The 27,113-nt window shown below is 38.9% G+C and overlaps 1 protein-coding gene across 2 annotated transcripts; it reads left to right on the forward strand.

Annotated features, from left to right (window-relative positions):
- Positions 1-243: 243 nt before the first annotated feature.
- Positions 244-26,372, forward strand: LOC308184947 (ADAMTS-like protein 1). Of its 2 annotated transcripts, none has more exons than XM_080572490.1 (6): positions 244-674; positions 3,594-3,798; positions 5,453-5,600; positions 9,513-9,597; positions 21,253-21,554; positions 26,092-26,372. In XM_080572490.1, the coding sequence occupies exons 1-6, from the start codon at positions 643-645 to the stop codon at positions 26,268-26,270; spliced, it is 951 nt and encodes a 316-aa protein (XP_080428616.1). In that variant the 5' UTR covers positions 244-642; the 3' UTR covers positions 26,271-26,372. The 2 variants fall into 2 exon arrangements, with proteins under 2 accessions (XP_080428616.1, XP_080428617.1); XM_080572491.1 differs by lacking the exon at positions 26,092-26,372 and adding an exon at positions 25,669-25,804 and having other exon boundaries at positions 245-674.
- Positions 26,373-27,113: the final 741 nt, after the last annotated feature.

Consider the following 27,113-nt stretch of genomic DNA (forward strand, 5'->3'; position numbering starts at 1 on the left):
TTCCAGTAAAGCTCAAATAATGAGACAGGTTCTGAAGATGAATGAAATGCAACAGATTTAAAGTGGAGAGACATGAATTGCAGATTTGTTTATTTGCACTGTGGTATTCTCAGTTTCTAATCCCAGCCCTGCTTAAAGCAGACATTTTATCTGAAGGGCAGAAACAACCATATAATAGCTAAAAAAGGGTTTGATTTAGAGCTCTCTGAAACGGACAGTTCTCCTATTATCTTCAGTGACTTTGGATCCAAACTCTAAGAAAGTATTACATGTAGATTCTTTTTTCTTTATGGCAGATAGTCACCTTAGAAATTTAAGTAATATTTGAACAGTTCATTTGGATCATTTGTGTTAATAGGTTGGTTCTTAGTCAAAGAATAGTATCTTCATAAAAATAAAGTAGCAATTGGTGTTTTGATCTTTGAATGCTTTGGAAACTGTTGGATGAAAGCAAAAGTTTTAAATGTGAAACTGAGGTAAAATATCTTCTTTGTTATGTTTTATAGAGAGAGAGATAGATATAATATTGCAAAGAAAAAAAAAGTTGTATAATGTAATCATTTAGTGTTTATTTTATTATGTGTACCTTCTACTCAGAGGGTTGGCATTATTGTTCCTAACAGTGACGGATACAAGCAGATCATGCCCTATGACCTCTACCATCCCCTTCCTCAGTATGTAAAACAATCAACCAGATGCTAGGATTAACTAATACATTTACGGCTTTTTTAGTCTTCTCTGTATTTCTGCTTTGCTCTCAAATCAAGGTAACAGATGTGTCTTTCCTCTTGCTCTGAATGCTGCACGTTAACCTGCAGATGTTCAGGCACTAACCTGTTATAAATTCTATTGCTGCAGAGCTGAAACAGTATTCTAGCTGAAGCAGTAATGTAGCTTTATTAAGTGTGTGGTCCCTTTCTTTCTCTCTCTCCCCCCACCCATCCCCACACTACCCATCCCTCCATCTTCTTTCTCACCTTTCCTTTTCCCTCCCTTTATTCACCTATGAACAGGACTGTGATCTGTGGCTTTGCAATGAACCATCAGCTCTCTCTCTCTGACAGTGCTGTTTCCTGCATGCTTATAAATTGTGAAATTTTCGTTTTAGACAGCATTTGTGATATGTCCTGATCCAGCAAACCAATGCTAATGCCTTCCCAGGGGCATTAATCCATTGGCTCCTCTGAGAACTCAGAGATCAGGGACAGGAATAAGGTCAAGGCCTGGTGTATGTTATTTAATATCTCACAATTAAAATGTCTTTAATGTAAGACATGAGATTCTTATGAAAATAATTACCTGAGTAATTACTTTTAAAACAGTTAATAAGGCTTGTGCTGATAAAAATGCTGAAGGAGAATAACCCGTTGGGTTTGAAACACTGCCTGGACATGCAGTGATATTGTGCTTTGTTTCTTCCTTTGTTAATTTATTGTGTTCCATAGTATCATGCCACAGGGAAAAAGAAAAAAAAAAAAAAGCCTCCATGGTAACACGTTAGTCTCAGCTTGGTGAAGAAATCATATACAGACCACAGTGAGTGGCTAATGGAAGACACAGCCACAGATCAGTTCTCTCAGAGACAGAGACAGCAGACACTGAACAGAATATGAGGCTGGCACAAGAGAGGGCTAAGCCAGAAGGACAAAATATGTCTTTCCTCCCAACCTGCAGAGTTTAGGAAAAATAAAAAATAAAAATAAAAAAAATCCCCCAAACCAACCAACCAACCTAACATACACACACACACACAAAAGTACTTGTCTGATAGTGGCACCTAATATCAGGGGCAGAGGAGAATGACAAACACTCCTGGAGAAGTAGAGACAAAATTTGGGAAAGTGTTTTTGCAAGATTTCCCTATTTATCCCTCTGCCTTGAATTTTATCACCAAGGAAAGGTACAGTTCAGTAGATACAGTGCTTACTTTAATGCATTACCATTTCCTCCCACAGATCCTCAGCGTTGCACATTTTGTAACTCAGAAGGAGCTGTGACTCCTTCTTGAAGAGCTGTACGGCAGAGAAAACTTTTAGCTTTCTGTCTTATGTTCATATAAAACCTAAAGACCAAACTGCTGGCCAAGATTTAAGCTGATTTGTATTGCCAAGGTTGCACAAGGCATCCAGCAGCCTGTCCCAGTGACTCCATGGAATTCCAGCCACAGCGCTCCTATGCCTACCTCAGGCTGGTGGCAGGAGTTTCTGCTGCTTCCAAATTTCAGTTTGAGACTTCTTCATTTAGATTTTTGGTATTTAGAAACCTTAGCTGGGAAAGTTGTCCAGAAGAGCCACAGGTAGCATATTTGAATTAAAAATGTTGTCCATTTACCCATTTATGACATACAGAGCTTATGCGGAACACATGATGATGGATAAGACATGGTGTAAATGTGGTTTGACCACTTCTTTGTGGTAAGTCATAGAATTAGTCAGTGGATTTACCATTCATAAACAGCTATTAATATAAACCATTTCACACAGGGTTTTACTGCACTTTCAGCCATTAGCCAACTGTGGGTAGTGCTTAAATGTGCTAGAGCTGGTCAGAATAAGATGGGTTGATATGATGAAAAGTCAGAGGGAAAGATAAGTATTTTTCATTTTGTTTAACAATTTTGGTGATCCTTTGAGGGTTACTTAAAAATAATTCCTTTGTTGTGATTAGGAAGAAAAAAAGTCAAAAAATGAAAAATTGTGACCAAAATCAATCTTTCAAATATTCTTTTAAATTTCCTTGTCAAAAGGAATAGCCACACTCATGACTATCATGGCAGTAGTCCTGTGTCCTCTCTGTGACAGTGGTTTGAATATGAGAGAGGAAATACCAGTCTGCATTTTATGCAAACAGATATACACACATATAAAATGATACATACATTAATGTATATGCATCATTGTAAAAAAAAAAGATTGTTCTCATAAGTATGCATGACTTTTCATAACATACACATTGTTCTGGGAATTTGTCATTACATTTTCAAATGTCACCTGTTGAGAAAAGATGGTTTCTGAATTCCTCCCACTGTCTCAGATGTAAAGAAACAAGGCCTATGTGGTCTATACCATGTAACCTGTCAGTATAGCCTCCTCTTCTCTTCTTTGATAATTTCCACTAATCCTTTTCTTTTTTTTTTTTTTTTCCTCAACTCAGTTGTTTCGCCCAAAAAAACCACTTCTTTTTCCCTGTATATTCTAGCAAAAGGAACATCATAAGTTCGGGAGCTTACTGACCCTCTAGTAATATGTAACAAAGACTTCTCAGAATCTGGCAAGTTGTGGAGATATGATAATCCCATCAATTAAATAAAAGGAATCAATTTAAAAGTATTTAGAGTTTCTATGGTAGTAGTTATGGGTTTAGTGGAGAGAGGAGGTTTCACATTACTAGTCTGTGACTTAAAGACAGCACCCATTGGAGTCCTTTGTAGTTATCACCATTTATAAAACATGTATGTGCAATTTTTACTGATGGTAACCAGAAATAAAAGAAAACCAACTGCAGTTAACAGTTTATGCATTTGTGGGGCTGTGATGGGGGCAGCAAGGGTTCCTTTTCCTAACACCTCTCTGTTACATTTTGCTTTTTCCCAGGTGGGAAAGTACACCCTGGACTGCCTGTTCCTCCTCCTGTGGAGGGGGCATTCAAAGCCGCAGTGTCTCATGTGTGGAGGAAGACATTCAAGGGCATATTAGCCCTGTGGAAGAATGGAAATGCATGTATACTCCGAAGATGCCTGTTGTCCAACCTTGCAATATATTTGACTGCCCAAAGTGGCTTGCTCAGGAGTGGTCACCGGTAATGAGTTTCGCTTTGATGGTTTTGTATTTACTGTATTAAGAATACATCTTTAAATCAGATAATAATGCTAATATTTTAGTAAGCATGCTGAATTAGTAACTTTCATTATTTTCCTGCCTCATTACCGTGACCTCTGTTTCAATGATGCTATTTGTCTATCTACAAAGTAAATACTGAGGTTTAGTGTATTAATAGGATTAGTGTGATTAACGAGAATGATGGAAGAATAAATCAGATTTGTAATACTGATTTGTGATCCTCTACTAACAATAGACTGAGAACATGAGTGAAATGCACAAAACAAAAGCAGTAAGCTATTTGTGAACGTGACATCCTGATCTCCAAACTGGAGAGAGATGAATTTGAAGGGTGGGCCATTCAGTGGATAAGAAATTGGCTGGATGATTGCACCCAGAGAGTGGTGGTCAATGGCTCTATGTCCAGGTGGAGGCCAGTGACGAATGGTGTACCTCAGGGGTCTGTCTTGGGACTGGTGCTGTTTAATATCTTTATCAATGACGTAGTGGGATTGAGTGCACCCTCAGCAAGTTTGCAGACAACACCAAGCTGAGTGGTGCAGTCGATACAACAGAAGGAAGGGAAGCCACCCAAAGGGACCTGGACAGGCTGGAGAAGTGGGCCCATGTGAACCTAATGAGGTTCAACAAGTCCAAGTGCAAGGTGCTGCACCTGGGTCGGGCCAATCCCAGACTTGAGCACAGACTGGGAGAAGAACTCACTGAGAGCAGCCCTGCAGAGAAGGACTTGGGGGTTCTGGTGGATGAAAGGCTCGACATGAGCCAGCAGGTACATGCTTGCAGCCCAGAAGGCCAACTGTGTCCTGGGCTGTATCAACAGAGGGGTGGCCAGCAGGGAGAGAGAGGTAATTCTTCCCCTCTACTCTGCCCTTGTGAGGCCCCACTTGGAGTGCTGCGTCCAGGTCTGGGGCCCCCAGCACGTGAAGGATGTTGATCTTTTAGAGTAGGTCCAGAGGAGTGCCACAAAGATGATCAGAGGGCTGAAGCACCTCTCCTATGAAGACAGCTGGGGCTGTTCAGCCTGAAGAAGAGAAGGCTCCAGGGAGACCTCATTGTACCTTTTCAATACTTAAAGAGAGCTTACAAAAAGGATGGAGAGGGAGGTGAAAACATGATGTACCTTACCATAAATAAAGACTTAATTGTCTGAGGGAAGAAAGCCTAAATAGTTTCCCATTCTGTTTGGTGCTATGTTTCAAAATAGCTGTGTCACCCCTGTTAACCCATAAGCTCCAATACTTTGTTTAAGCAAAGCAGAGTGGCTCCAGGTGAAGTTGACAGGGTGTTACTGAGCAAATCCAATCTGGGATGGATGGCCACAAGCCAAGTAGCCAGTGCTGGGAGTGTGACACAGAAAAAAAAAAATGTTCCACAGGCTAAATGTCTAAACCAAATAAACGTGCAGAACACAAAGGCAAATATATATGCCAATTTTATGCCTCATCTGTAACTACCAAATATTATGAATAATTTATTATCAGGGTTGAGTGTTTCTGTATCATGTTTTGACCTCTGCTGTACATGTACTTCTGTTGCACATTCCCTTTTTATTTGTCACGCTCATGGCCTACCGCAATCAGTGCCTCATTCCTCCTTTTATTTCCTTTTTCCAGTGCACTGTGACCTGTGGGCAAGGGCTCAGATACCGTGTGGTTCTTTGCATTGATCACAGAGGGATGCATACAGGAGGCTGTAGCTCTAAAACAAAGCCACACATAAAAGAAGAATGCATTGTACCCACTCCTTGCTACAAACCCAAAGGCAATGAGAGAAAGATTCTCATAAAGTTTTCAGCGTTTTTCCATGTTGAGCAATTTTGTTTTGTCATTAGTAACACTGTTTCCACCTGCACTGAATTCTGAATTTTCACATTTAAGGCCTGCCATTCCTGTTCCAGTTTGCCTGCTAGCCAGGTAGAGTGAATGCTGGCTCTTCATACTTATAAGCTCTAGGGTTTTGTTAATTTGTGATCCAGCAAGCAAAAATACATGTAAATTTGACCACAGTGTAAGCAGTTTAAACCACATTGATCATATCAAAGCTAAACTTGCACTGTATTCTAAAGGAATTAAATATGTAAATAACATTCAAATTAGATAAACATAGCCATAATTTTAAAGAGCCTGTTCACAACTTGGATGCTTAAATCAGACAGAAGCAAGCATTGTGTATTGCACCATGAAGTTCCTCTTATTAGCAAGGCTGCAAAAATACTTGAAGCATCTTTATACAAGGGGGACTCACAATTGGTATGGTTTCTTGACTTGGGCCCCATAGAGAGTAAGATTGGGGTAAATTCCCCACAGTTTATTGAGAGAAGGACAAACTTCTCGAGCCCTTTGGATGTTCTTATGGGATAGAAGTCCCATCAGTCCTGGAGACTAGGTAAATGGGCAATGGCCAGTAGCACCAGTCCCAAGAATTTGTTTCCACAGGTATATCAGTGTGTATGTGTTTGTATGTATGTACATCTCTATCGATGAAACCTTTTTGTGTCTGTACCTTCAGTAATTTATGGTAATTTCTGGGCTCCAGCAATGTAGTTGAACTTAATCAGAGACTTAAACTCCAACATAAGAAAAAATCTGAAAAATGAATTTTTCCTTCTGAAAAATGAATTGCTGGTCCATATTAAGAACCTTTATTATGAAGTGGCCTGCGACTTCATACTGATCCGAGGTGGAAGAGTGAAATTTGGAATTTTAGTTTCTGTGCTCACCGGCCTGTATTAGACAAGCTTGTCAAGCTGCAGTGTTTCAGTCTGTCTGGAACATGGGAATTCACTGCATCTACCAGCCACCCAGTGGCAAAACCCAGATGCAGAGCCTCAGGGGAGCAATGGGTGTGTTTACACTGCACACTGCTGGACAACATGAGCTCAGTCAGCCCATGTTCCAGGATGAATAAAAGGCTCGTGCTGGCTGCGCTAGCATGACTCTGAGATGCAGTGGGCTTGGGCTCAGTCAAACAGCCACATTTATGGGGCTTTATCTGTTTAGAATGTTCAGATCCCAAGTAAAGCAAACTCCTGTTTGCCTGCAGCTTGCAGTGTAAGCAAAATGCAGTAAGATGCCAAAAATCAGGTGGTGTATACCACCCACAACTGACTTCTGCCTATGGAACCTGGGAAAAGCTGCAAGACCAGCTAGGAAAGCTATGCTTGCCTGCATCAAGAAGACTCTTCAAATGGGATTTGTCTGGGAACAAATGGCTGTTGTACGTCTGCTTGCTGGAAGCAGACTCTTGCAACAGAGTGGCATCTTTACCCTAGATGAATTCTTGTGCTGCACCTTGTAGTACATACATCATTAGTATCCGGTTGTAGGTGGTTATTTCTTTCTCCCATCTTTTCCCATGGGATGGAAGGCTCTACGTGAAGAATACTGTTTTGATTGGGTTTAATTTTACTCTTCATCTTGGTTCTGCAATTCTCTCTCAGTTCTTCCTCCATAATGAAGGTGGTAATGTTTGAAGACCCATGTAACTGAGGGCTATATCATGCTTTCAGAAGAGAACTGGACCAGACATTCTCCAGAGGTCTCTTCCAATCCAAATTATTCCATTTATATGATGGAAGCTTGTAATTTTTATGTCATGAATCTAGCATTATAAATTTAAAGCAGCGGTTGTAGTAAAGTACCTCACTTCTGTTGAATGTGTTAATCTTAGCATGTTTTTTCCTTCTGGAGCTGGATTAAAATAAAGCAGGAAAACAATGTTCCTAGCTGATTAAAATATCAAAACAAAAACTGTGGAATACACTTTTACTTTAATGCACTGTGCTAAAGAAAATCAAAATGCAAATAGTTGATGTTATTTATTTCATTTTAGTTTATTCAAGCACTCTGTTTTACACCAATAATGGGAAAAAAGGATAACCCTGGATTAAGAAATGATTTTCAATTTTAATAGAGAATGTGCATTCATGTAATAGAACTTTATGTATAATATAAGATTTAAGTGTTTTTCACTGGAACTCTCTGACAAAAACAAAGATTTTACCTTAATCTCCAAAATTAAAATGTCTTCAGTAGTTTATGTTAGGAGTGGTTTTCTTTCTTTTTCTTTTTTTTTTTTTGTCTAAGCACACTGTATAACATCAACATTTCTGATCCTCCAAATCATTTTACAATGTAGATTATAATTGACTTTATCTGTCTCTGCTGTTGAATACACACCTCTAAAAAAGAAATCTTATTTAAAAAGTCATGTAGCAGACAACTGTACATGAGAGCTTTTGCTTTTTACAAGCACTTGCATCCAAGGAAAAAAAGTGTAGAAGCAAGATATGGCTTTCCAAAACCCATAAAACAAGCTGCAATGCATATAAATAGAAATATCTCCTACATTTTTTGGATAACAAAAGCGGTAAAATATGGATTAAACTAAGAGCTGTGCTGGCAAATATTCATCCTCAAATGGCACTAATAAATATGTTAGAGTAAGAACTTGGCAAGCTATTTCTGGGAGACAGGCATAGTAACTATATTACTGTCCCTTTTTTTCCCGGCTAATATCTTGCTCCAAGAAAAGCTGCAGTAGTTGTGAAATCAAGTTGTAAATTATTGTTCCTCGATGATACATCTAACAGTTTGGAAATTTCATGTACATATATGAAAAGGTCATTCTTATCCACAACAAAGTTACAGAAAATTCTCAAATATTCTGAATGACATTAATCTGCTCCTATTGGCAAATAAATATCTACACATTATCTAAACTTGAAAGGCTTATGTGGCTTGTGAATGGCAAATAAGCCTATCCCTTGTTCTCTTTAGTGGTCTGAATTTCACTCTGTTTTATTTGTGTTTTTACCCTGATCCTGGCCCAAAACATTTTTGTTAAAATGCAGAGCTCATTTTCAAATTATGGTGCCAAATTTGCTCTTACTTCATACTCCTGTAGAGCTAAAACAGCTCCACTGCCTTCAGCTGAAATGCTCCACTTTGACACCGCATGAGAGCGGAATTTGGCTCAAAAAATGGAATGGCCTTGCACTCACCAGAACAGAGCAACTCTTTATGTTGTGTGCATATCCTGGAGGGGAGAAAAAGCAGCTCCACTGTTTTCCATCAGAAATGACAGAAAAAGTATCAAGCTCGTTTTTTAAATCCACATAGCCAATGAACTGATAAAGTTGAAAATATAGCTTGACCATTTGATTACAGTTTCTCTGGGTTTTGTGGTATCACTCATCAAATCAGGATTTTCTTCCTTTTTGTAATCTATCAAAAACAAGATTAATGTGTCTTCTGAAGTTCTAAAATTCAAGAGTGAGCACAAGGAGTTTATACATTTTGCCTTCACAGCTTTCAATGAAGGGTCATTACACTTGCAAGTCTGACTCCAAAAAAATACTTTTAAATATGCCTAGTTTTGTAGCCCAGTTGCGTGTTCTGAAATGTGACTTAATTCACCTTAGAACACCATAGCGTTTTTAGCTGCAATAATAAACTATCTGGTCATATAACTAATCTCGTGAGCTTTATAATCCAGGTCACAACTCCATAATAAGAACTCCATAATTCTGTCCCTTGTCCCCTTTCTCTTGTCCTCAGCCTCCATGTGAATGAAGACACACATGAGGCTAACTCAGTGAGAGAGGAGAGGCAGGCACACATAGGAGCATTGCTGCATGGTTTTTGTTTTGATGTGCTTGTGTTTGTTCTGTAGAGAAACTTCCTGTGGAAGCAAAGTTGCCATGGTACAAACAGGCTCAAGAGCTGGAAGAAGGAGCAGTGGTGTCTGAAGAACTATCGTAAGTCTTAAAAAAATTTTCACAATAGTTCCTTGTGAGATGAGGATCTGGAGCTGAACTGACGTGGTGGAAATTAGTGCACTTAAGGCTGTGTCACATTTAAGTATGAAGAGGCACAGTTTAAGAGGACAAATGCAGACTGAATTTGAATAAATATATGCATGTTTTATTTAAGGTCATTTACAATAATATTATAGTGTGAGTCTGTCTACCTAAAGTAGTTATATGATGCACAACACCATTGTGTCTCAGCACCTCAGCATCTTTATTTATCATCACAATAGACCTGTGAAATAAGAGGTAAAATACAGAGCAGCCAGTGAGCATCCCCACCCCCACCCTACCCCCCAAGAATAGTGTAGTAGCAGCAAATGAAGTGAATTAACTCTAACAAAAAATAAATTAAAACCTCAGCCCTATGGTTTGGATTGCTTTATCATCATACTTCATAATTTCATGCGTTTTTCCCAACCTGCTTTCCTAGCCACTTAATCGCCCTTGCCTAGCTATCTTTGCAAGAGTGATCTCAGTCAGCACCTTGTAACCCATTCATAAACCCAACTCGTCCTCCTGCCATGGAACCTCTTGGATGGCAGATTTGCCTATGTATATACGTTGACAATCCCCTTGCACGCCCTAGGCTGCCCGAAATAATGGAAACTGCATTTCTCCTCTTAGGTATATAGAATTAATTCATTCTGTCCCTATTTTTCTTCTTTTTCTTTTTTTCTATTCATTTGTCTTCTGTTTTGTATATTTTGAGTCAGAAGGACATGGAGGGCATAAAATAGTAACAGTTAGTGCTGAAGAAAAAAAAAGGAAGCCTACAATGAAAAACTGGAATAGAATATTTCCATATAGAGGTGATAGCTGCCTTTTTAACATATCAGTAAGAAAATCTAATTGTAGGAATCTGAACTGGTATACCAAATTCATGACATGGTGCTGTTGAAAATATGATCTAGCAGTTTCCACATGCACTCCACTTCATTAACAGCAGAAGTGCAGGAGAATTTAGAAAAATTAAGTGACCTAAAAAACTCTCAGAAATTCCTTTAGAATTGTGTTTTATTGTACTTTATGAATAATTAATCATCCTTAGCCTAATAAAATAGCAATGAAAAGGACACTGCAGTAAGAATGGCATATCATATAAGCCATTAGCAATGAGACTGAGAAATTACAAATACTATTATGATTATGTTTCAGATTTTTTATCCTGGAACTATGAAAAATGAGTGCTATAACTGTAACTTGTGTTCATAGTTTAATCAGTATCAGTTCCTCATGGCTGAGCACATGGTATTTTAGTTGCAACTGCAGCTGTGTATTGGACTAATAAATATTATTCATTATGCAATAGAATTGTAATTTTGGCACAGATTCAATTCTCCTGAATTGAATTTGTGTGCAACTGGAACGTTGACACAGAGCAAGAGATATACATAAAGCACCCTCCGAATAATAAATTTATTAATCCATCTCTCATGTGTACATAAATGCATACATGTATACACACATGCATTTATATACACACATTTATAAAACTGCAGATATTCACACGTGTATATATATATATTAGTAGCAGCTATAGCATATAATATAATAAGCCGTTTTACTGTTTCCAGAATAAACTTTGTTAGTTGATTCATTCACAAGCAAAGTCTAGAAAATTCTGTATTTCTGAATGTTTGCTTGTGGCTTGCTACACTATAGTAAACCACTTAACTAAATGTGCATTTAGCAAACTGCAATTAACTTCTGAAGGCGTAAATAAAAATATGTATTGCCAGGTATTTTACCAAATGGAATCATGCTGATATGTGGTCATATTTGGAAAAATTTGCAGCAATTTCATACAGTGGCAAAGTTTTAGGTAAATTTTTTGAAGACTGTTGTTAGTACTGTAGAAAAAGAGTGCAGTAATATTTTATATGACTGTGTGTAGCTTTAAATATTAGCAAGAAGGGATTTGTATAGAATAAGCATATGCATTTTAATAAAATACTCTAGAAAAGCTTATGTGTGTATTACTTGTGGTGCTCTAACAGGGAAAGAAGAAGGAGTTCAAGAATTTTAAATAGTTTTAATTGCATCTATGACATCTTACTTTACAGTTTTACTGTTGCAATAAAGGCCCTGACCGCCAAAGGTCTTGTTATCTTTTTACCCCATCTCACGCGACAGTTTAATGATACCAGTGGGATACTAATACAGTGGAGCACTGTCTAGTCTAAGTTCATTCTGCCATGGGGCAACATTTTGTACATTTCTTTCTCCTTACAAGGCACGACTCTGCAAGCATGAATAATCTTTATTTTAGGCTGATGAGAAATCGATATGACATTAAATTTAATTCAGCTATAGATTTTTATACATGTTGACTAGTAGCTAAAATAGAGGGTGAAAAGTCAGACTCTTTGTACAAACTTTCCCAAAGCTTGGAGATATCCATGTCTTGTGTTTAGCTTGGAATGATTTCTAGTGATAAGGCATGAGCCAGAAAGGCCAAATAAAAACTTAGAAAGCTTGTGCTGAAAGGCACATCCATGCAATCCCTGTCTGTAAACCTTAACAGCCATATGCACATTGTTTCAGACTATCTAATCTGTTGACAGTGACCTTGAGTGGTGAACTTCCCCAGAAAATTGGTTTCAGTGCTTCACTATTAATAGTGTTTTTCTTTAATTTCTAGCTTTAAACACATATTCAATTTAGGTTCTGTTTATTAGATTTTTAAAGGTATATAGTGACATTTAAAAAAAAAAAGACAAAACATTCAGAATTCACCAAGACACAGTTAACAATCAACTTTGGAGCCAAGTTTTATAGCATCACTCGACTACATAACAATTTCAAATACACCAATACGTTGAAAAGTAAGGTGAATTACAGGATAATGCATCTTTTGGCTTCTCCTTCTCTAGCTAGAGAGACACAAGGTAGTATCCCATGGCTCACCATGCTGACAGATATTGGACTATCACCCATGTGTATTGACTGATAAATGGTCAGCGTGGAGTGTAGTTGCATGCTAATCTAAGTGTCAGAAATGGTGAGATTTTTTTTAGATGCTGGATCAAATGCCAGCTGGTGTGAGACTGTGTGTGATGTTGCCAGCTCTTTTGCTGATTGTGAATTTGAGTAATTAGAACATGACTACCTATTGACACCTATTTGAGCCAGCAGTGTGCCTTGGCAGCCAGGAGGGCCAACCGTATCCTGGGGTGCATCAAGCACGGCATTGCTAGTCAGTCGAGGGAAGTGATCGTCCCGCTCTACACTGCGCTGGTGCGGCCTCACCTCCAGTACTGTGTGCAGTTCTGGGCACCACATTACAAAAAGGACATTAAACTGTTGGAGAGTGTCCAGAGAAGGGCAACAAAGATAGTGAAGGGCCTAGAGGGGAAGACGTATGAGGAGCGGCTGAGGTCACTGGGCCTGCTCAGCCTGGAGAAGAGGAGGCTGAGGGGGGACCTCATCGCAGTCTACAACTTCCTCTCAAGGGGGAGTGGAGGGGCAGGGGACCTATTCTCCATAATCACCAGTGATAGGACCCACGGGAACGGTGTTAAGCTGAGGCAGGCCAAGTTTAGGCTGGACATCAGGAAGAGGTTCTTCACCAAGAGGGTGGTTGCACACTGGAACAGGCTCCCCAGTGAAGTAGTCATGGCACCAAGCCTGTCTGAATTTAAGAAGCGATTGGACCGTGCACTTAGTCACATGGTCTAAACTTTTGGGCAGACCTGTGCGGTGCCAGCAGTTGGACTTGATGATCCTTATGGGTCCTTTCCAACTCGGGATATTCTTTGATTCTATGATTCTATTTGATACTGTTTATCTACCTAAGCATCTCATTTCTTTGTAGTGTCTTACTTTGCTGTAAATATTTTCAGAAGACACATCAGGGCTTGTAAAAAATAATTTTAATTGTGTGCTTCCCCTTCTCTGAGCAGGCCTTCCCCTTGCCCTAATTCAGTAGAGCGGAGCTGGTTTGAGGGTGGGAATTGAACTGAGGGAGCCAGGACAGGCTTTCTCTGAGACCCTACACCTCAGTTTGTCAGGGAGATAATGATGGGGAGAGGAGAGACAGCATGGAGTGGAGAGGGAGAAGTTGTAAAGCAGGAGCCCTCCAGAGAAATGGTAAGCCAAGTGCTGAGAAGGCAGTACTGAGTTTGTGAGTGTATCTGCTAGAAGCTGAAATGCTGGAAGTTTCTTCAGACAAGATATGTTTATGTGATTTTCCTGCTTGCTCTGTACTGATGCAATAGCAACTGATTTCATGACTGCACATAGGTAGATGTCAGTAAGGACTCATCCTTCTATACTTCATCTGATGTTCTTCCTGAGCTTTCTTATGTTATCAAGTCACTGCCCCCCTTCTCCTCTACAGACAGGATAATTCTTTGTAGCCAGCAGACCGCACTTTGCCCCTAACACTGTCATCTCTTCTTCATTATCATTCTTCAGGCAAAGAAAGCAATTCCCATCTATAAGCAACTGTTTTGTCCTCCTCAAAGTTTACTTTTGATTGGAAACTTAAAAGCAAAAGCAGAAATTTTCCACAAAATTTCTTGTATATTTTGAGGTCTCATGCTGCCTTGTGATTATAATGACTTTCTATTGAATAATTTTTTGTTATGAAATTGAAAACTATGAGTTATAAAGCTACATACATTTTTTGCACTGTCCTTCTACCTGTAATTTGTGATCATTCTCTAAATTGTGCTGCTAGGGCAGCAGATGCCGCAGTTTTATTCCGTCTGCGTCTAATGACTTCCATTGTTTATTTCTTCAGGATTTTCCAAAGGAAGCAAGTCTTAGAGTTTAATTTTGTCTGTATATGTCTGTCTGTCATTTGCCTTCCTCTTCCCTCAGTTATGTCTGAATTTATTGCTATTAACGGAATTTGACAGAGGTACAAAGTTATCACAAGGAACTTTACCCCTCTGTCAAATTTGGTTAATATTCACCAGGAAATTCAGTGGTAGTTTCCCGCATGTTTCACTGAAATAGATGGTTAGGTAGAAAACTGTCAGCCTACTAATTCCCCATCTGAAGGAACACTTTCTAAAAGAGTTTGGTCCACAAGAGAAATCAGAGAATCCACTTGGGCTTTCAACCTTAAAATCCAAATCCATGTTAAATTGGTCTTCATTGGTTCTGCTGGTCAAAGAATTACTTACAACAAGTTCAGCCACTTGGAGGCTAGACGGGACGGTTAAATTTGTGTTTGACCTGCTGCATCCCTACACAGAGTCAATTAAATATTAATTTTTGACAGAACTAATAGGAAATACTCCAGACCAGTAAGCAAGTATTGTAATCTCTGCTAAGACAAAGGTGTAAGGGGAGAAGTCCTTGCTGTCTTATGGCATTGTATGCATTGTTCTCCTATTTCTGTCCATCTCTGAAGCGACCATTCAGTAGGCCTTAGAAATACATTATTTCTATTTCTATATTTCTATTTCTGTCTTTGATAAGACATTATCAAAGAGAGAAGCCACAGTATCTTTCTGTCTGACCTCTTGCACTGTAGCTGATTACACCAGCACAACATTACAGTGGAGTCAGAAAGAACAGTGATCATGACTTAAAAAGCATGGGTTCTTCTGCGTGTAATGAGATTGGTTTTATGGGTGTGTGGGGGGGGGGGTGTTTAAAAGATTTCTGTCACTAACTCTTGAGAAATGCTTTTGTATGTTAACACCATACCCAGCTTTTAACATATTGCCATAAATAACCCTTGTGCTAGCCATAAAAAGAAGGGGGAAAAAAAAAAAGCAAACAATAATATCTGGATGCCAGATGGCACCATCGTAGTGATGGGGCCACTTCAGTAAGAAACAAAAGGAAATTCCTGACATGCATCAGTGGGGGGGCAGAGCCCTCCGGGAACTGGATTTGGACAGAGAGGCCAGTGTGGCAGTTACCCAATATCTCTTTCTTACTTTTCAGAAGGTATATACATTTCCAAAGACATGGAATCTATGCCATTCTGGTTTTCACTGTTAAATAGTTTCTACAGTTATGTCTATACCAAATTCACAGGTTAATATGTAAATTTGAAACTGCCTGCAAATGCTTTACTTCAAGAATTAAGTACATTATTTCTATTGCATTGCCAAAATAGTAGTGTTGTCACACAGATACTATCAAATGTTATGCTGTTGTTTGTCCTCCTTATCAGTGTTATATGACAAAGAGAAAGAAGCGAGTTTAGGGAAACTTCTCCATATTATGATCTAATTATGTACAATGAAACTATCCACATGGTCGGTCACAGAGATGAGCAGTGCAGCAGCCTAATATTAGTTAATGAGTTCTTACTATTCATTCAAGACACCTCTTTAGAGAATTACTACTGCTTAGAATAAATGTCTGATATCTGTAAAGGACAGAATCAGATATCTTTTCCTGGGTATTAAGACAGTGGTGAGCTTATGGAGAGCACCAATTATACAGAGTGATTTGACACAAAGTGGAAAGAAAAGACCATATTCAAACTAAACTGAAGAGAAACTATAGAGGGATAGATCATAATCACTCCAATTGGAATTGAACCTATACAAGTGCCTCTTGTGCCATTACTCTTACAGATGGAGCCCTGAGATTTTATTGACAGATGGTCATGACCTCCTCTGTTACACTTCTTGGAACAGCCCCAGTGCTGTGTGAGCATCCTGTGGTATTACCTACATGTTAAATCCCATAGAAAGGTGGCCTCTCCTGAAGAAGAAGGACAGGCTTGCATTTCAGTGCAAGACAAGGAGTCTGGAAGTCTGAGTTGAGTTACTAGTTCTGGCACAGAAGTCTACTAAGCCTTTGAACAAGCCAATGAGAACTTTATTTCACCAGTAGTATCTGGTTTTAGGAGATTTAAGAGATGGGTTTCAGTGCTTTTGAACACCCTGTTTTATTTGTATGTACGGTTCTCAGAATTTCAGCCTTTGCCTAAATAATGGATTTACCCAATGATGGATTTTTAAAAATGGCACTAAGTAATAAAAGCTGAGGGCAATATGTCATTTAAGTAGCAGTGGAAAAAAAAATTCTCAAAAGCATAAATGATATCAGTCTCTATACCATCTTTCTTTTTCGTGTGTCTGGAACTGAACCCACTGTGAACTGTGTGGAAGATCTCCCATTACTGAGCACTGAATCTGTCTTTGTGTTTCACTTCTGATTTTCTCAGTCACCTATATGTTACTTCATGGAGGGGAATATACAGCAATCCTTAGCCGTGCCTCAGCTAGTCTACAGAAGCTGGGTTTTTTTGGTGCATTCCATCTATATAATTTAAAAATAAGTTCTTTTAAATTACTAGGCAAATTGTTATCTAAAGAGGCATTCTCAAATGTAAACGTTAATACTTAATAATACTGACAAATGCAAATGGTCGTTGCAAAACTGAACTCGGCAAGTGGCACCTACCAAGTGTTCACACATTCCTACAATTCTGTGAACAGCTGAAATTTGTTTGTTCTTGCAGGTAAATTGTATGTGTACAGCCTGAATGCTGGACTGCAATGTGTTTCAAAAGTTGACCAATGTATTTGTATTAAGTGGTATATGTACAAACACCCATATGTTAGTTTTGCTGTTACATTAAAATGTATTTAAAAGTCTTACCCTACAAAAGCAATGAACTTAAACCTGCACTGTACCACACCTGAGTGAATCCTGTAGAAGTCCATTAATGTCAGTGGCATTACATTTCTTTTCCTCTGCTCATAGAGCACTGTGTGGCCCATTGTAGGCTTTTGTGCACATGGTAAATCATGCAACAATCCATTTCTTTTAGCTAACATTAATGTTGTGAACAATGTGAAGCATTAACAGCTATCAAACAAAAAAGAACATCCAAAAATGCAATTCATTGTTTAAGTCCAGAGCTTGCTATTTTGCCAGCATGTTTCTGTAATGGGAAATGGTTGTTGGTCCATCACCATAAGTGCCTCCAGGTCAAGGAAACAAGCACAGGCATTTGTTTACAAGAGACATCAATTTCTAATTTTTTTTTTAAATGATAGTTTTCCACCTTTCATTCTAACCTGTTTCCTTTCAAGCTTGAGAAAACTGCTGCCTACACAGATGCCCAGGGGAATGGTAGGCAGAGGTGCCCTTCTGCCATAGCACAGCTACAGCTGGGTGCCACAATGTAGGCAACACTCATGCAGTTGGGTAGCAGCAGGCATGGTTAGGTCAATCATAACAGAGAAAGGTCATGATGTTCCCTCCTTCCAGCTTTCACTTCACCCAGTACTGTTCTCTCTAAAGTGGGAGCAAAAGACTTCTCTTTTCAACAGAGCACTCAGAATACACTCAATTCTGCATTTTTCTGTGAGGGAAAAAGTGTTATTTTTGCTGTGCAGAGGAATAAAAGATGATTTTTGATGCAATAGTAACATGCTAATCACTGGGAAGTCTGCTACGAGCCATAAAATATTCAAAGTAATCTGTTTGAGGCAAGAGTCATCTTTTTGTTTTTATTTGTGCAGCAATTAGCCCAGTTGGGCTTTGGCTGATAGCTACTACTGTAACAACACAGCAACTAGCCATTGTGTTTGTCTTACTTATTATGGCTGTTATTACAGGGACTGGTGTTAAAGCAGGATTTAATTAAACAATGTACAATGACATCTGAAGCACCTCCATCATTTCCTGTTTTCTAAAATATCTCCTTCTCTATAAACCTCCGCCACTTTAGTTTTCAAAGAAGACACAGTTGTGAGCATACAGAAAAGCACAATAGTGCGCAGTGGAAGATATGCTATATGCAGAACAAATAACTTTAAACCCATGGAATTGACTGCTTATTATTCACATACTTTTTATGTTCTGTGCTCACCATTTGGCAACATTTATCATTAATGACCACACAAAGATATCTCAAATCCTTTGTAATTTCCTTTGTAATTAAATTAAGGATGATGGAAAATTCGGAACCAGTGTATGTATTTATACTATACATTCACATCACATAAATGTTCAGTATATAATGACAACTCCTGTTTGGAGATTTTATATTTTGTTGTTGTTGTTGTTTGTATTTTTTTTTTCTCCCACTCCCCCCCCTTTTTTTTCCTGCTTACACCTCTTGGTTCTACCAATTCACTCTGTGCTTCAGCAGCCAGCAGTTATATTTGAATAAAATTGCGTTTCAAATGTATTACTTAAAATGTAGAAATTGAGCCTGGAAAGCTGAATAAAATATAATTTCCTGAAGGTATTCCAATATTTGCATTATGAGTTGCTGACAAGGGCAAAATAAAGTAATATGTGGCATTTGTAGGTCAAGTATCATTTCAAAAAGAATCCAGTATGCTTTATTAAAGTTCTTACTTCTCTTTTGTTTCCTTTCTCTTTTGTTCCTGTGTTTGTATGGGTGATATACATCATGTGTAAATACTGAGTGTGTAAAGTGTCTCTGTTTTTCTAAATGAGTAATTTTAATGCCTGGCAAAATATAATCCCTTTTGGTTTGGAATACAGCAGCCCTTCAACAAGGCAAAGTTACACAACAATTCTGAATGTTAAAAAATACAGGGAATAGGGCTTTTGATGAAGACATCCACAGTGACTTTTTTTGTAACCTGATTAAGATTTTTACATCTTAGTTTGTCATGCCAAGAAGCTTTATGTTCAAATTAATCAAAGTATCTAAATCACAGTGGCTGACATGGACTGTTTAATCTGTGACAGGAGGTTTTCTGCATCAAAACAGTATTATAATAATAGCACAGAGAAAATAATATGAGTGGCCCACCTGTACTGTTAAAAACTATAATCCCTTCAAAATGAAAAATCACCAAATCACAGAATTGTAGGGGTTGGAAGGGACCATGAGAGATCATTGGGTCCAATGCCCCTGCCAAAGCAGGTTCCCTAGAGCAGGTTGCCCAGGTAGGCCTCCAGATGGGCCTTGAATATCTCCAGAGAAGGAGACTCCACAGCCTCCCTGGGCAGCCTGTTCCAGTGCTCCATTACCCTCACCGTGAAGAAGTTCTTTCGCGTGTTGGTGTGGAACTTCCTGTGCTCTATCTTGTGGCCATTGCCCCTTGTCCTGTCCCCACAAACCACTGAAAAGAGGTTGGCCAAATCCCTCTGTATCCCACACCTCAGGTATATATACACATTGATGAGATCCCCTCTCAGTCTTCTCTTCTCCAGGCTGAACAGACCCAGGTCTCTCAGCCTTTCCTCATAGGGAAGATGCTCCAGACCCTGTATCATCTTTGTGGCCCTCCACTGGACTCTAACGGTCTTTGAAACAAAACCAATCTTTGTCATTTGCAAGATAGAATGTCTTAGGATAGAGAAATGGAATCACTTTTCATTGTTAGTTTCTCAAAGGTTTTCCTTCAGAATGAAATCTTGCAGTTTTGAGAGCAGTATAAAGAACAGTTCCAAATGTTCCAATAATATATAAAATCCATTTATTTCCATTGTATTACTTCCCGTGTATAGTGCTAGCAATGGATACGAGGGCTATAACAACATGTTATAAGCACCCACAAAAAGTGGGTAGAGAAATGCACAGTATCTGCTCTAAGAGACCAAGTTGTTCCAGTGAGGGATCCTGGTACATACAGGCTGTGGGGGCACCAAGTTCCCCTCTTGGTTTTGGATTCAGGTTTTTCCTTAGTGAAGGGAAGGTCCTTTTGTCAACTAGAGAAAGGTAGTGGATTAAACAACAACAACAAAAAAAAGTGCATACAAAAACTGTAAAGGATGATAATCACAAAACTAAATTTCCTTTCTCTCCCTATCAGGCTGTTCATAGGATTCTCAAGGTAAGAAATGAATTTCCAATAGCTTTAGGTAGACCTACTCTGTGGAACAGATGTATGTATTGCCTTCTGCCCTGGAAGGCAATGCCATTTTTGAGGAAAATGGCACCAAAAGTATAGAATTCGGTCTTTTTTGCTTATTGTAAAGATAGCTGCAAAGTGTTTTGATTAACGTATATATAGACCTTCAGAGGCAAAAATCTGGAGTATGTAAGGGTTCCTAATCAGAGAGACAAGAGTAACAGTCAGAAAAATCCAGAATAGAAATAGAACACTCTTTTAATAATGAGAACGGAAATGAAATGCACTAGGAAAAATAATAATAATAGTAAAAAGCTAAAAAGATGGTGGGCTTTTATCTTTTCATGGTTTTGAATTAAGTTTTAAAGACAGTTTCTGCAGCACAGGTTCAATGGTTGACATTATTTTCCTCAGAACACTGTACGTAGTATATAACAGCCTATTTAGTAAGTTTTAATGACATAGCTGTGTTATCACCTAAGGCAAAGGTGCTTTAGGTTGAATCCTAGAAAAAAGTAGTGGGATTGTGGTGCACATCAGGAGTTTCCAGGACTCCTTACATTGAGAGCTTTTAGGATAAGCATAGGTGCTCTCAGCATTTGTCTTCCTATCTGGAGATGAGATACTCCAAAAGTTCTTGAGAGCCTTTCTACTGTTGCTGGTGAGTTGCCAGCTCAACTCCTACATCATGGTTTTTATGTGTATTTCATTATAGCATGGTGATAAGGTGAAGCATGTATTTTTCATTAAACGGACTTTGGCTTGGACTGGCCTATGCTACTTTTGCTTGCCTGGTTGTTTATGGACATTGCTCACCTTGTGCTCGCTCTTTCCCTCACAGGTTTATTCCTGAGGCTTGGTCCTCCTGTAGTGTCACCTGTGGAGTGGGCAGCCAGGTGCGGCTTGTGAAATGTCAGGTGCTCCTGTCTTTCTCTCAGTCTGTCGCTGACTTGCCCATTGATGAATGTGAAGGTCTAAAACCTGTGTCTCAGAGAGCCTGTTACAGTGGCCCTTGCAGTGGAGAGGCAACTGAATATACCCCAGAGGAAACCGACCTGCTCTATGGCAGCTTGCAGGAATTTGATGAGCTCTATGACTGGCGATATGAGGGCTATACAGAGTGCTCAGAGTCCTGTGGAGGAGGTAAGTGCAAAATGTTTCTGTGTTGCATGTGCTTTCCCTCTTTAAGTGCATGCTTTTCAGTGAGAACACCCATGGACTTGTTCCTTTGATGCATCTATTTGAAAAGGCTTGGATGAAAACTGTAAAATGCCCAAGTGCATGACATGTTTTACACAGGACTTTGAGGCTCCATGTTCTGGCTGTCACCAAGAATGATCAATGTTTCATGTATTACTGTTTCCATGTATCTGCAGATCATTCAGATTGCACTCACACAAAAATTGCTGAAGTGATTTTGTGATACAGGCAAGAATCATATGTCATTTTTAGTTTTTATCTCTTGACTTGTGCTGTGCAAATATAGACGTGGAAACAAATGGTCCTCCCATAGCAGATGCATTTGATTATTGATATTCTAAGGGCTCAGCTGGTTCTGTAACTCCTACCACTAAGTGCCACTAGTTCTGATCTCACTGCTAAGAAAACATATGGTAAAAAAGTACTAATGGTGTAATTGCCTGAAGCTAGCAGACTTGATGCTTGGAGCTTCTCAGTGTTAATCAAGGTCACAGGATCCACATGTTAGGGAATACTAATGTGCTCTGATATTCATTTTTCCCATCATTTTGTCTAGCTAGTTCTGAAAAATAAGCTCTCTCCATTATTTTTAAATTAAATCTTGATTTTGTTAGGTGCTCTCTTTTTACATGAGAAGTTTCAGGCTACATATACATAAATACAGAATGAATACACTAGGACTGGAAACCACTCAATAACTCATGAATGCTTAAGAGTTTGATCTACACAGATTTACCAGTAATATGTTGCAAACTTATAAACAACAGTAATAATTAATGGAAAATAATGCAAGAGGTTTCTAAGCTTACTATTATCTTGCTGATGGTAGTCAGTGTTTAGAGCAGTTCACAAAGAGTTGTCATATCATTGCCTCTATTGCTTTGATTCCTACATAAAAAATCTGACACTAATGTATGCTAAGTGGTGATGAACACTGACTTTACAGGAGTATCTGTCACATATTGAGTCTACTAGTGAGCACTAATGATTTGTCACATTTGCGCTGTGAATACTGAAACCTTAATATCTTCTAGAAATGTCCTGTTGAAATGAAGTCATTTCTCTAAATACAGTGATTATGTGCATATTTTTCCAACATAGACTGAAATGACAGAGACATTTTGCTTTATAATTGTCAGCAAAAACCTTTAGCCAAGATTTCTTTTTGTCTGATGTCAGCTCCAAATTTTGCAGATTAGCAGATGCTAAGTCAGATACTTTTGCAGCCATAGGTGCAAGACAGGTCAAACTAATTTTATTGGTTTTGGAATCTCAAGAGAAGAAATTGGATAGATGCAGAAGTAACCTTTCACCTCCTAGAAGTAGCAACCAGAAGGAATTAGTTAGCCATTTAGTCTGCTGTTAGTGGCTGCATTTCCCAGAGCTGTCATCAAATATCATGTAACAATTATTCTATTCTGGTAGATATAAACATAGAAAATCTCATTTGATGGTATTTTGAAAGTTAACTTAAACTGCTTAGATTCATGTCCCACCCTTATACCATTTTGTATTGCAATTTCCCACTCAGAACTGATTTCTTTTTTTCAGAGAAAGCAATTTTAAAGAGAACAGCTTTTGTTCTGGTAATATTGTCCATAATAGTGCTTAGAATTCACTTATTTGACAAGCAAATTTCTTGAAGTTCATACACTTTTTTTAATGGTCTCCATACTGTGGAGCTTCTGACAGACAGTAGCTCTTTATATCCTCTAAAGGTACAGTGATCCCTCTGTTGATTTAAAGTTTGTAACCAATCGCCTCATTGACCTATCAAAAACAGAGGATAGATGTTATCAATATGCTGAAATGAATTCCATGTGAGAATCAAGGAGAAGCTGAAAAAAGTGATTTTGAGCACATTTGTTTGCTGCTAGAGCAAGCTAGATTTTTTTTTAGTCATTGGCACATACTGTTATAGCCAGCAATCTCTGTCATTACCAGATCTAGGAACAACGGACTAGCTAAGCTCAGGAGGAGCCTTTTTCTTCAATACCCAGGCCATCAGACAGGATTAATAGTCATACTGAAATCTTTATAAGGTAAAAATTTGCAAGAATTTCTGAATGGTAATCACAATGAGCAGAGTAGAATGCTGGTAGAATAGACTAAAATTGTTGGAAATACAATCAGAGATAATTTAGGTGACAGGAGGAAGCATGGGTAATAGAATCGTAGAATCAGAGTTGTAAGGGATCCACAAGGGTCGAGTTCAACTCCTGATGTGGTCCTAATGAGCACACTGTGGGGTTTGGGGACAGTTGTATAGTAAAAGCTGAAGAGCAGTAGTTTCAGAGCTTGACTCCATGAGCTTGATAAAGCCTTCCAACTCTGGATATTCTATGATTCTATGAAATCATCTGGGTTGGGATGGAGAAATGGAGGAGAGGCGGAATTCAAGACCTCACAGTCAATCAGAGTTGGATAGTCAGCTCCGAACCAGGCAATGCAAAAGCGCTGAGGTAATTGATAATCATTGGTCAACAGCTCATTAGTGACACACTTCAGAGAGGAGAAATTGAAACTGTGGAAATAGACCTAGTTTACAAAATTCTGATCTGAAAAGCACATAACAGATGTGTTTAGCCTTATCCCTATCAAACAATGAAATTGTCAGTATGCAGAACTCAGTGGTTTCTTTCCACACAGTTAAGAGAAGTACTTTCCAACATTTCCCTTCCTCAGGACTAGTGGTCCTTTTCCCCTGTGTTCATCAGTTTGGTCTTGCTATTTAGGCCTGCTCAAGTGATCAATGCAAAGTAGAGACCAATAATTTCAACACAGTGCCATTTCCCACCAGTTAGAGAACTGCTTCTGTTCTGCAGACAGGAGCAGTCTGTCCCAGGGGGGAGTCCATATGCCTCGTTTTGCAATATACTCAACAGAAAAACAATTGGGTTGGAAACATACTGAACAAGACAGGGCAGAGAACATATTGTTTATGTATAAATGTGTTTGGGGAGATTACTTGAATAGAAAAATTGTTTGAAAGTATGCGGCCATCTTCTGAAGAATGAAACCCATAGCAATGTTGGCTGACTTAAGAGTCTTCAGTAATTTTGTTGTCGAAAAAATGTCCAAATGTCCCAAAATGTCAAGTTTCTTTCTTCTTTTCAGCACCTGAGTACAGCAGGGATAATGCTTGGGGATAGGGTCACAGGCATGTCCTGAATAGGCTTGCACAAGCACATAGAAACCTATAAATTGTTCAGCATGCCACTTTGCTGTGGACCTCTCTTCAGCCTGTACTGAGAATAAGAGGAATGAATCTACGAATGATTTCAGGAGTGCAGAACCTATGATGAGCTACAGTTCTTTGGTCCTGTAGAGCAATATGATGTCATTGTTTGCCTAATGACGTGTTCTGGCGTTAGAAATAGCAAAAAGCATTGATGATTCTGTTACACTGCTCGTGGAGCTGTTTGAGCTTCCCACTTTTCTTCTTCCCCCCTCCCCCCACTGGTATCTTCAAAAGATTGTAAGATATTTTGGAAAACTAATTGCTGATTTTGAAAAGATGATGCAATTGTGAGTTCAGCTAACCTTTTCCCAACTCAGGAGGTTGGGATGAATGTAAAGAGCATACTTCTATCTTGCTTGAACCACTGTGGATTAGATTTTTAGGGAATTTAGGCAAATAACTATCCACACAACCCCCGGGGAAGAAGTAGATCCAGCAGACTTCTTTCACTAAGTAGTCTTTCCTATAACATGTAGTGCTGCAATGCTTGATTTTCTATCTTTCTAACCATGTGATCCAAAAAATCTTGATATGCCTATTTTACAGGAAAACTGAGACAGAGTAACTGGCGTGCATAAGAGTACATGACAAATTTGGTATCAACAAGCATTTTCCAAGTTGTAGCCTAATCATCCAATCTTCCAACTTCTCTCTTAGTCCTCACAGCTACCCCTCTTCTGTACCAGTTCTCAGACACACCTGGCAGTTTTGCATCTCCAGTGCAGGTGTTAGTTTGGATATAGAAAAATAGCTGATACTTGACCTTGTTTTGCTTTACTTTTGTACTTAGAGTAATCTTAGTTTCTTAAAATATAGCGTGCCAACATCAAGGCTATCTTTACACCCTAACCTGCCTGGCTGACAAATAAACAGCATGACTGCACATACTATGAATGGAGGCATCACTGGAGAGCACTGTACATTTTTCTGCCCAGGCAAGGTAAGTAGTGAACGAACCTACAGACTTCTCAATGCTGTTGAGACACACAGTGAGAATGAGAGCAAGGACAAGCCCAGCATCCCATGCAGAGTTTTGATTAGACCATCTCCCTGTCAGCTGGGAAACCAGACATATAAGGTGCAGTAGGCAATGTGTGACTGTTACAGGAAAATTACAAGAGTTACAATTGAAGGCTTGTTCCCAACAGAGGAGAAAAAAGGAATTGCGGGGCTGTCTCTGCCCTTGGATGCCCCTCTGGGTACCGGGAGCTGGCAGTGACCATGCATTTTTGTGTGCAGGTGTCCAGGAGGCTGTGGTGACCTGCCTGAACAAGCAAACCAGGGAGACTGCAGATGAAACATTGTGCATAATGAGCCGCCGTCCTCCACAGCTGCTGAAAGCCTGTAGCCTGGATCCCTGCCCCCCAAGGTATGCATCTTGTATCTTATCACCAGGAGTATATGTTTTCAGGACGTAGGAGAGGTGTGATCATCAGTGAAGATGGCAAACTAATCAGAAAGCTCTTCATGAAGCTGGGGCAAGCAGGATCCATCTGGTTAGGATGCTTAGATGCTAGGTCTGGAAATGTGTGTATAAACTAAAACTTAATATTTGCTACCACTTGATTTTTTTTCAATATTTTGAACAAACATGCTCTTACTTCTGCATTTCAGATATTAATTTCTAATTCTTAGCTTGTTCTGTATATATTCTTAATTTTCTTGAGAGTATTAATTCACTGCCTCAATGGCAGGATTTCACTCTAGAGAGAAAGTTTTCCCAAGAATAATGATAAAGAGCATGCCTTTGTTCTTGAGCCAAATTCAGTGATAGGTCAAAAGTTTTGTGGCAGGATTAATTTCTTCTCAGTAGCATTATCCTGTGAGATTAGCTACAGGGGCTTATAAATGGATTGTTTTACTATGCATCATCGCTTTCTTTTAAAAAAGGAGGAAAAGAAAACAACCATTATATCTTCCATTTACAGTACTGTTGAAGTAACTTATTGTATCAGTTTAAAAGGAATGCCCAATACTTTTTAACTAATAAATATTGAATGATGAGAAGATGAGGTGTATAAAAGAAGCATAAAAATGTGGCCTTAACTGCTGAAAATGTACTGTACAATTCTGTACAATACTTACACATAAGTAAAGATTCATACTTGAAATAAATTGAGGAGGTGTTTTCATTTACAGTTTGATTTGGAGTGAATTAACTACCTATAGAAGGAGTGAGACTGATTAAACAAAGTGTGCTGAATCTGCCGAGTAGGTCTGTCATATCTGCAGTAGCAGAGTAAGCTGTTCTATTTCTGACC

This window comes from Anser brachyrhynchus (genome assembly GCF_964034855.1).
Source record: "Anser brachyrhynchus genome assembly, chromosome: W".
In the NCBI taxonomy this organism is placed as follows: Eukaryota; Metazoa; Chordata; class Aves; order Anseriformes; family Anatidae; genus Anser; species Anser brachyrhynchus.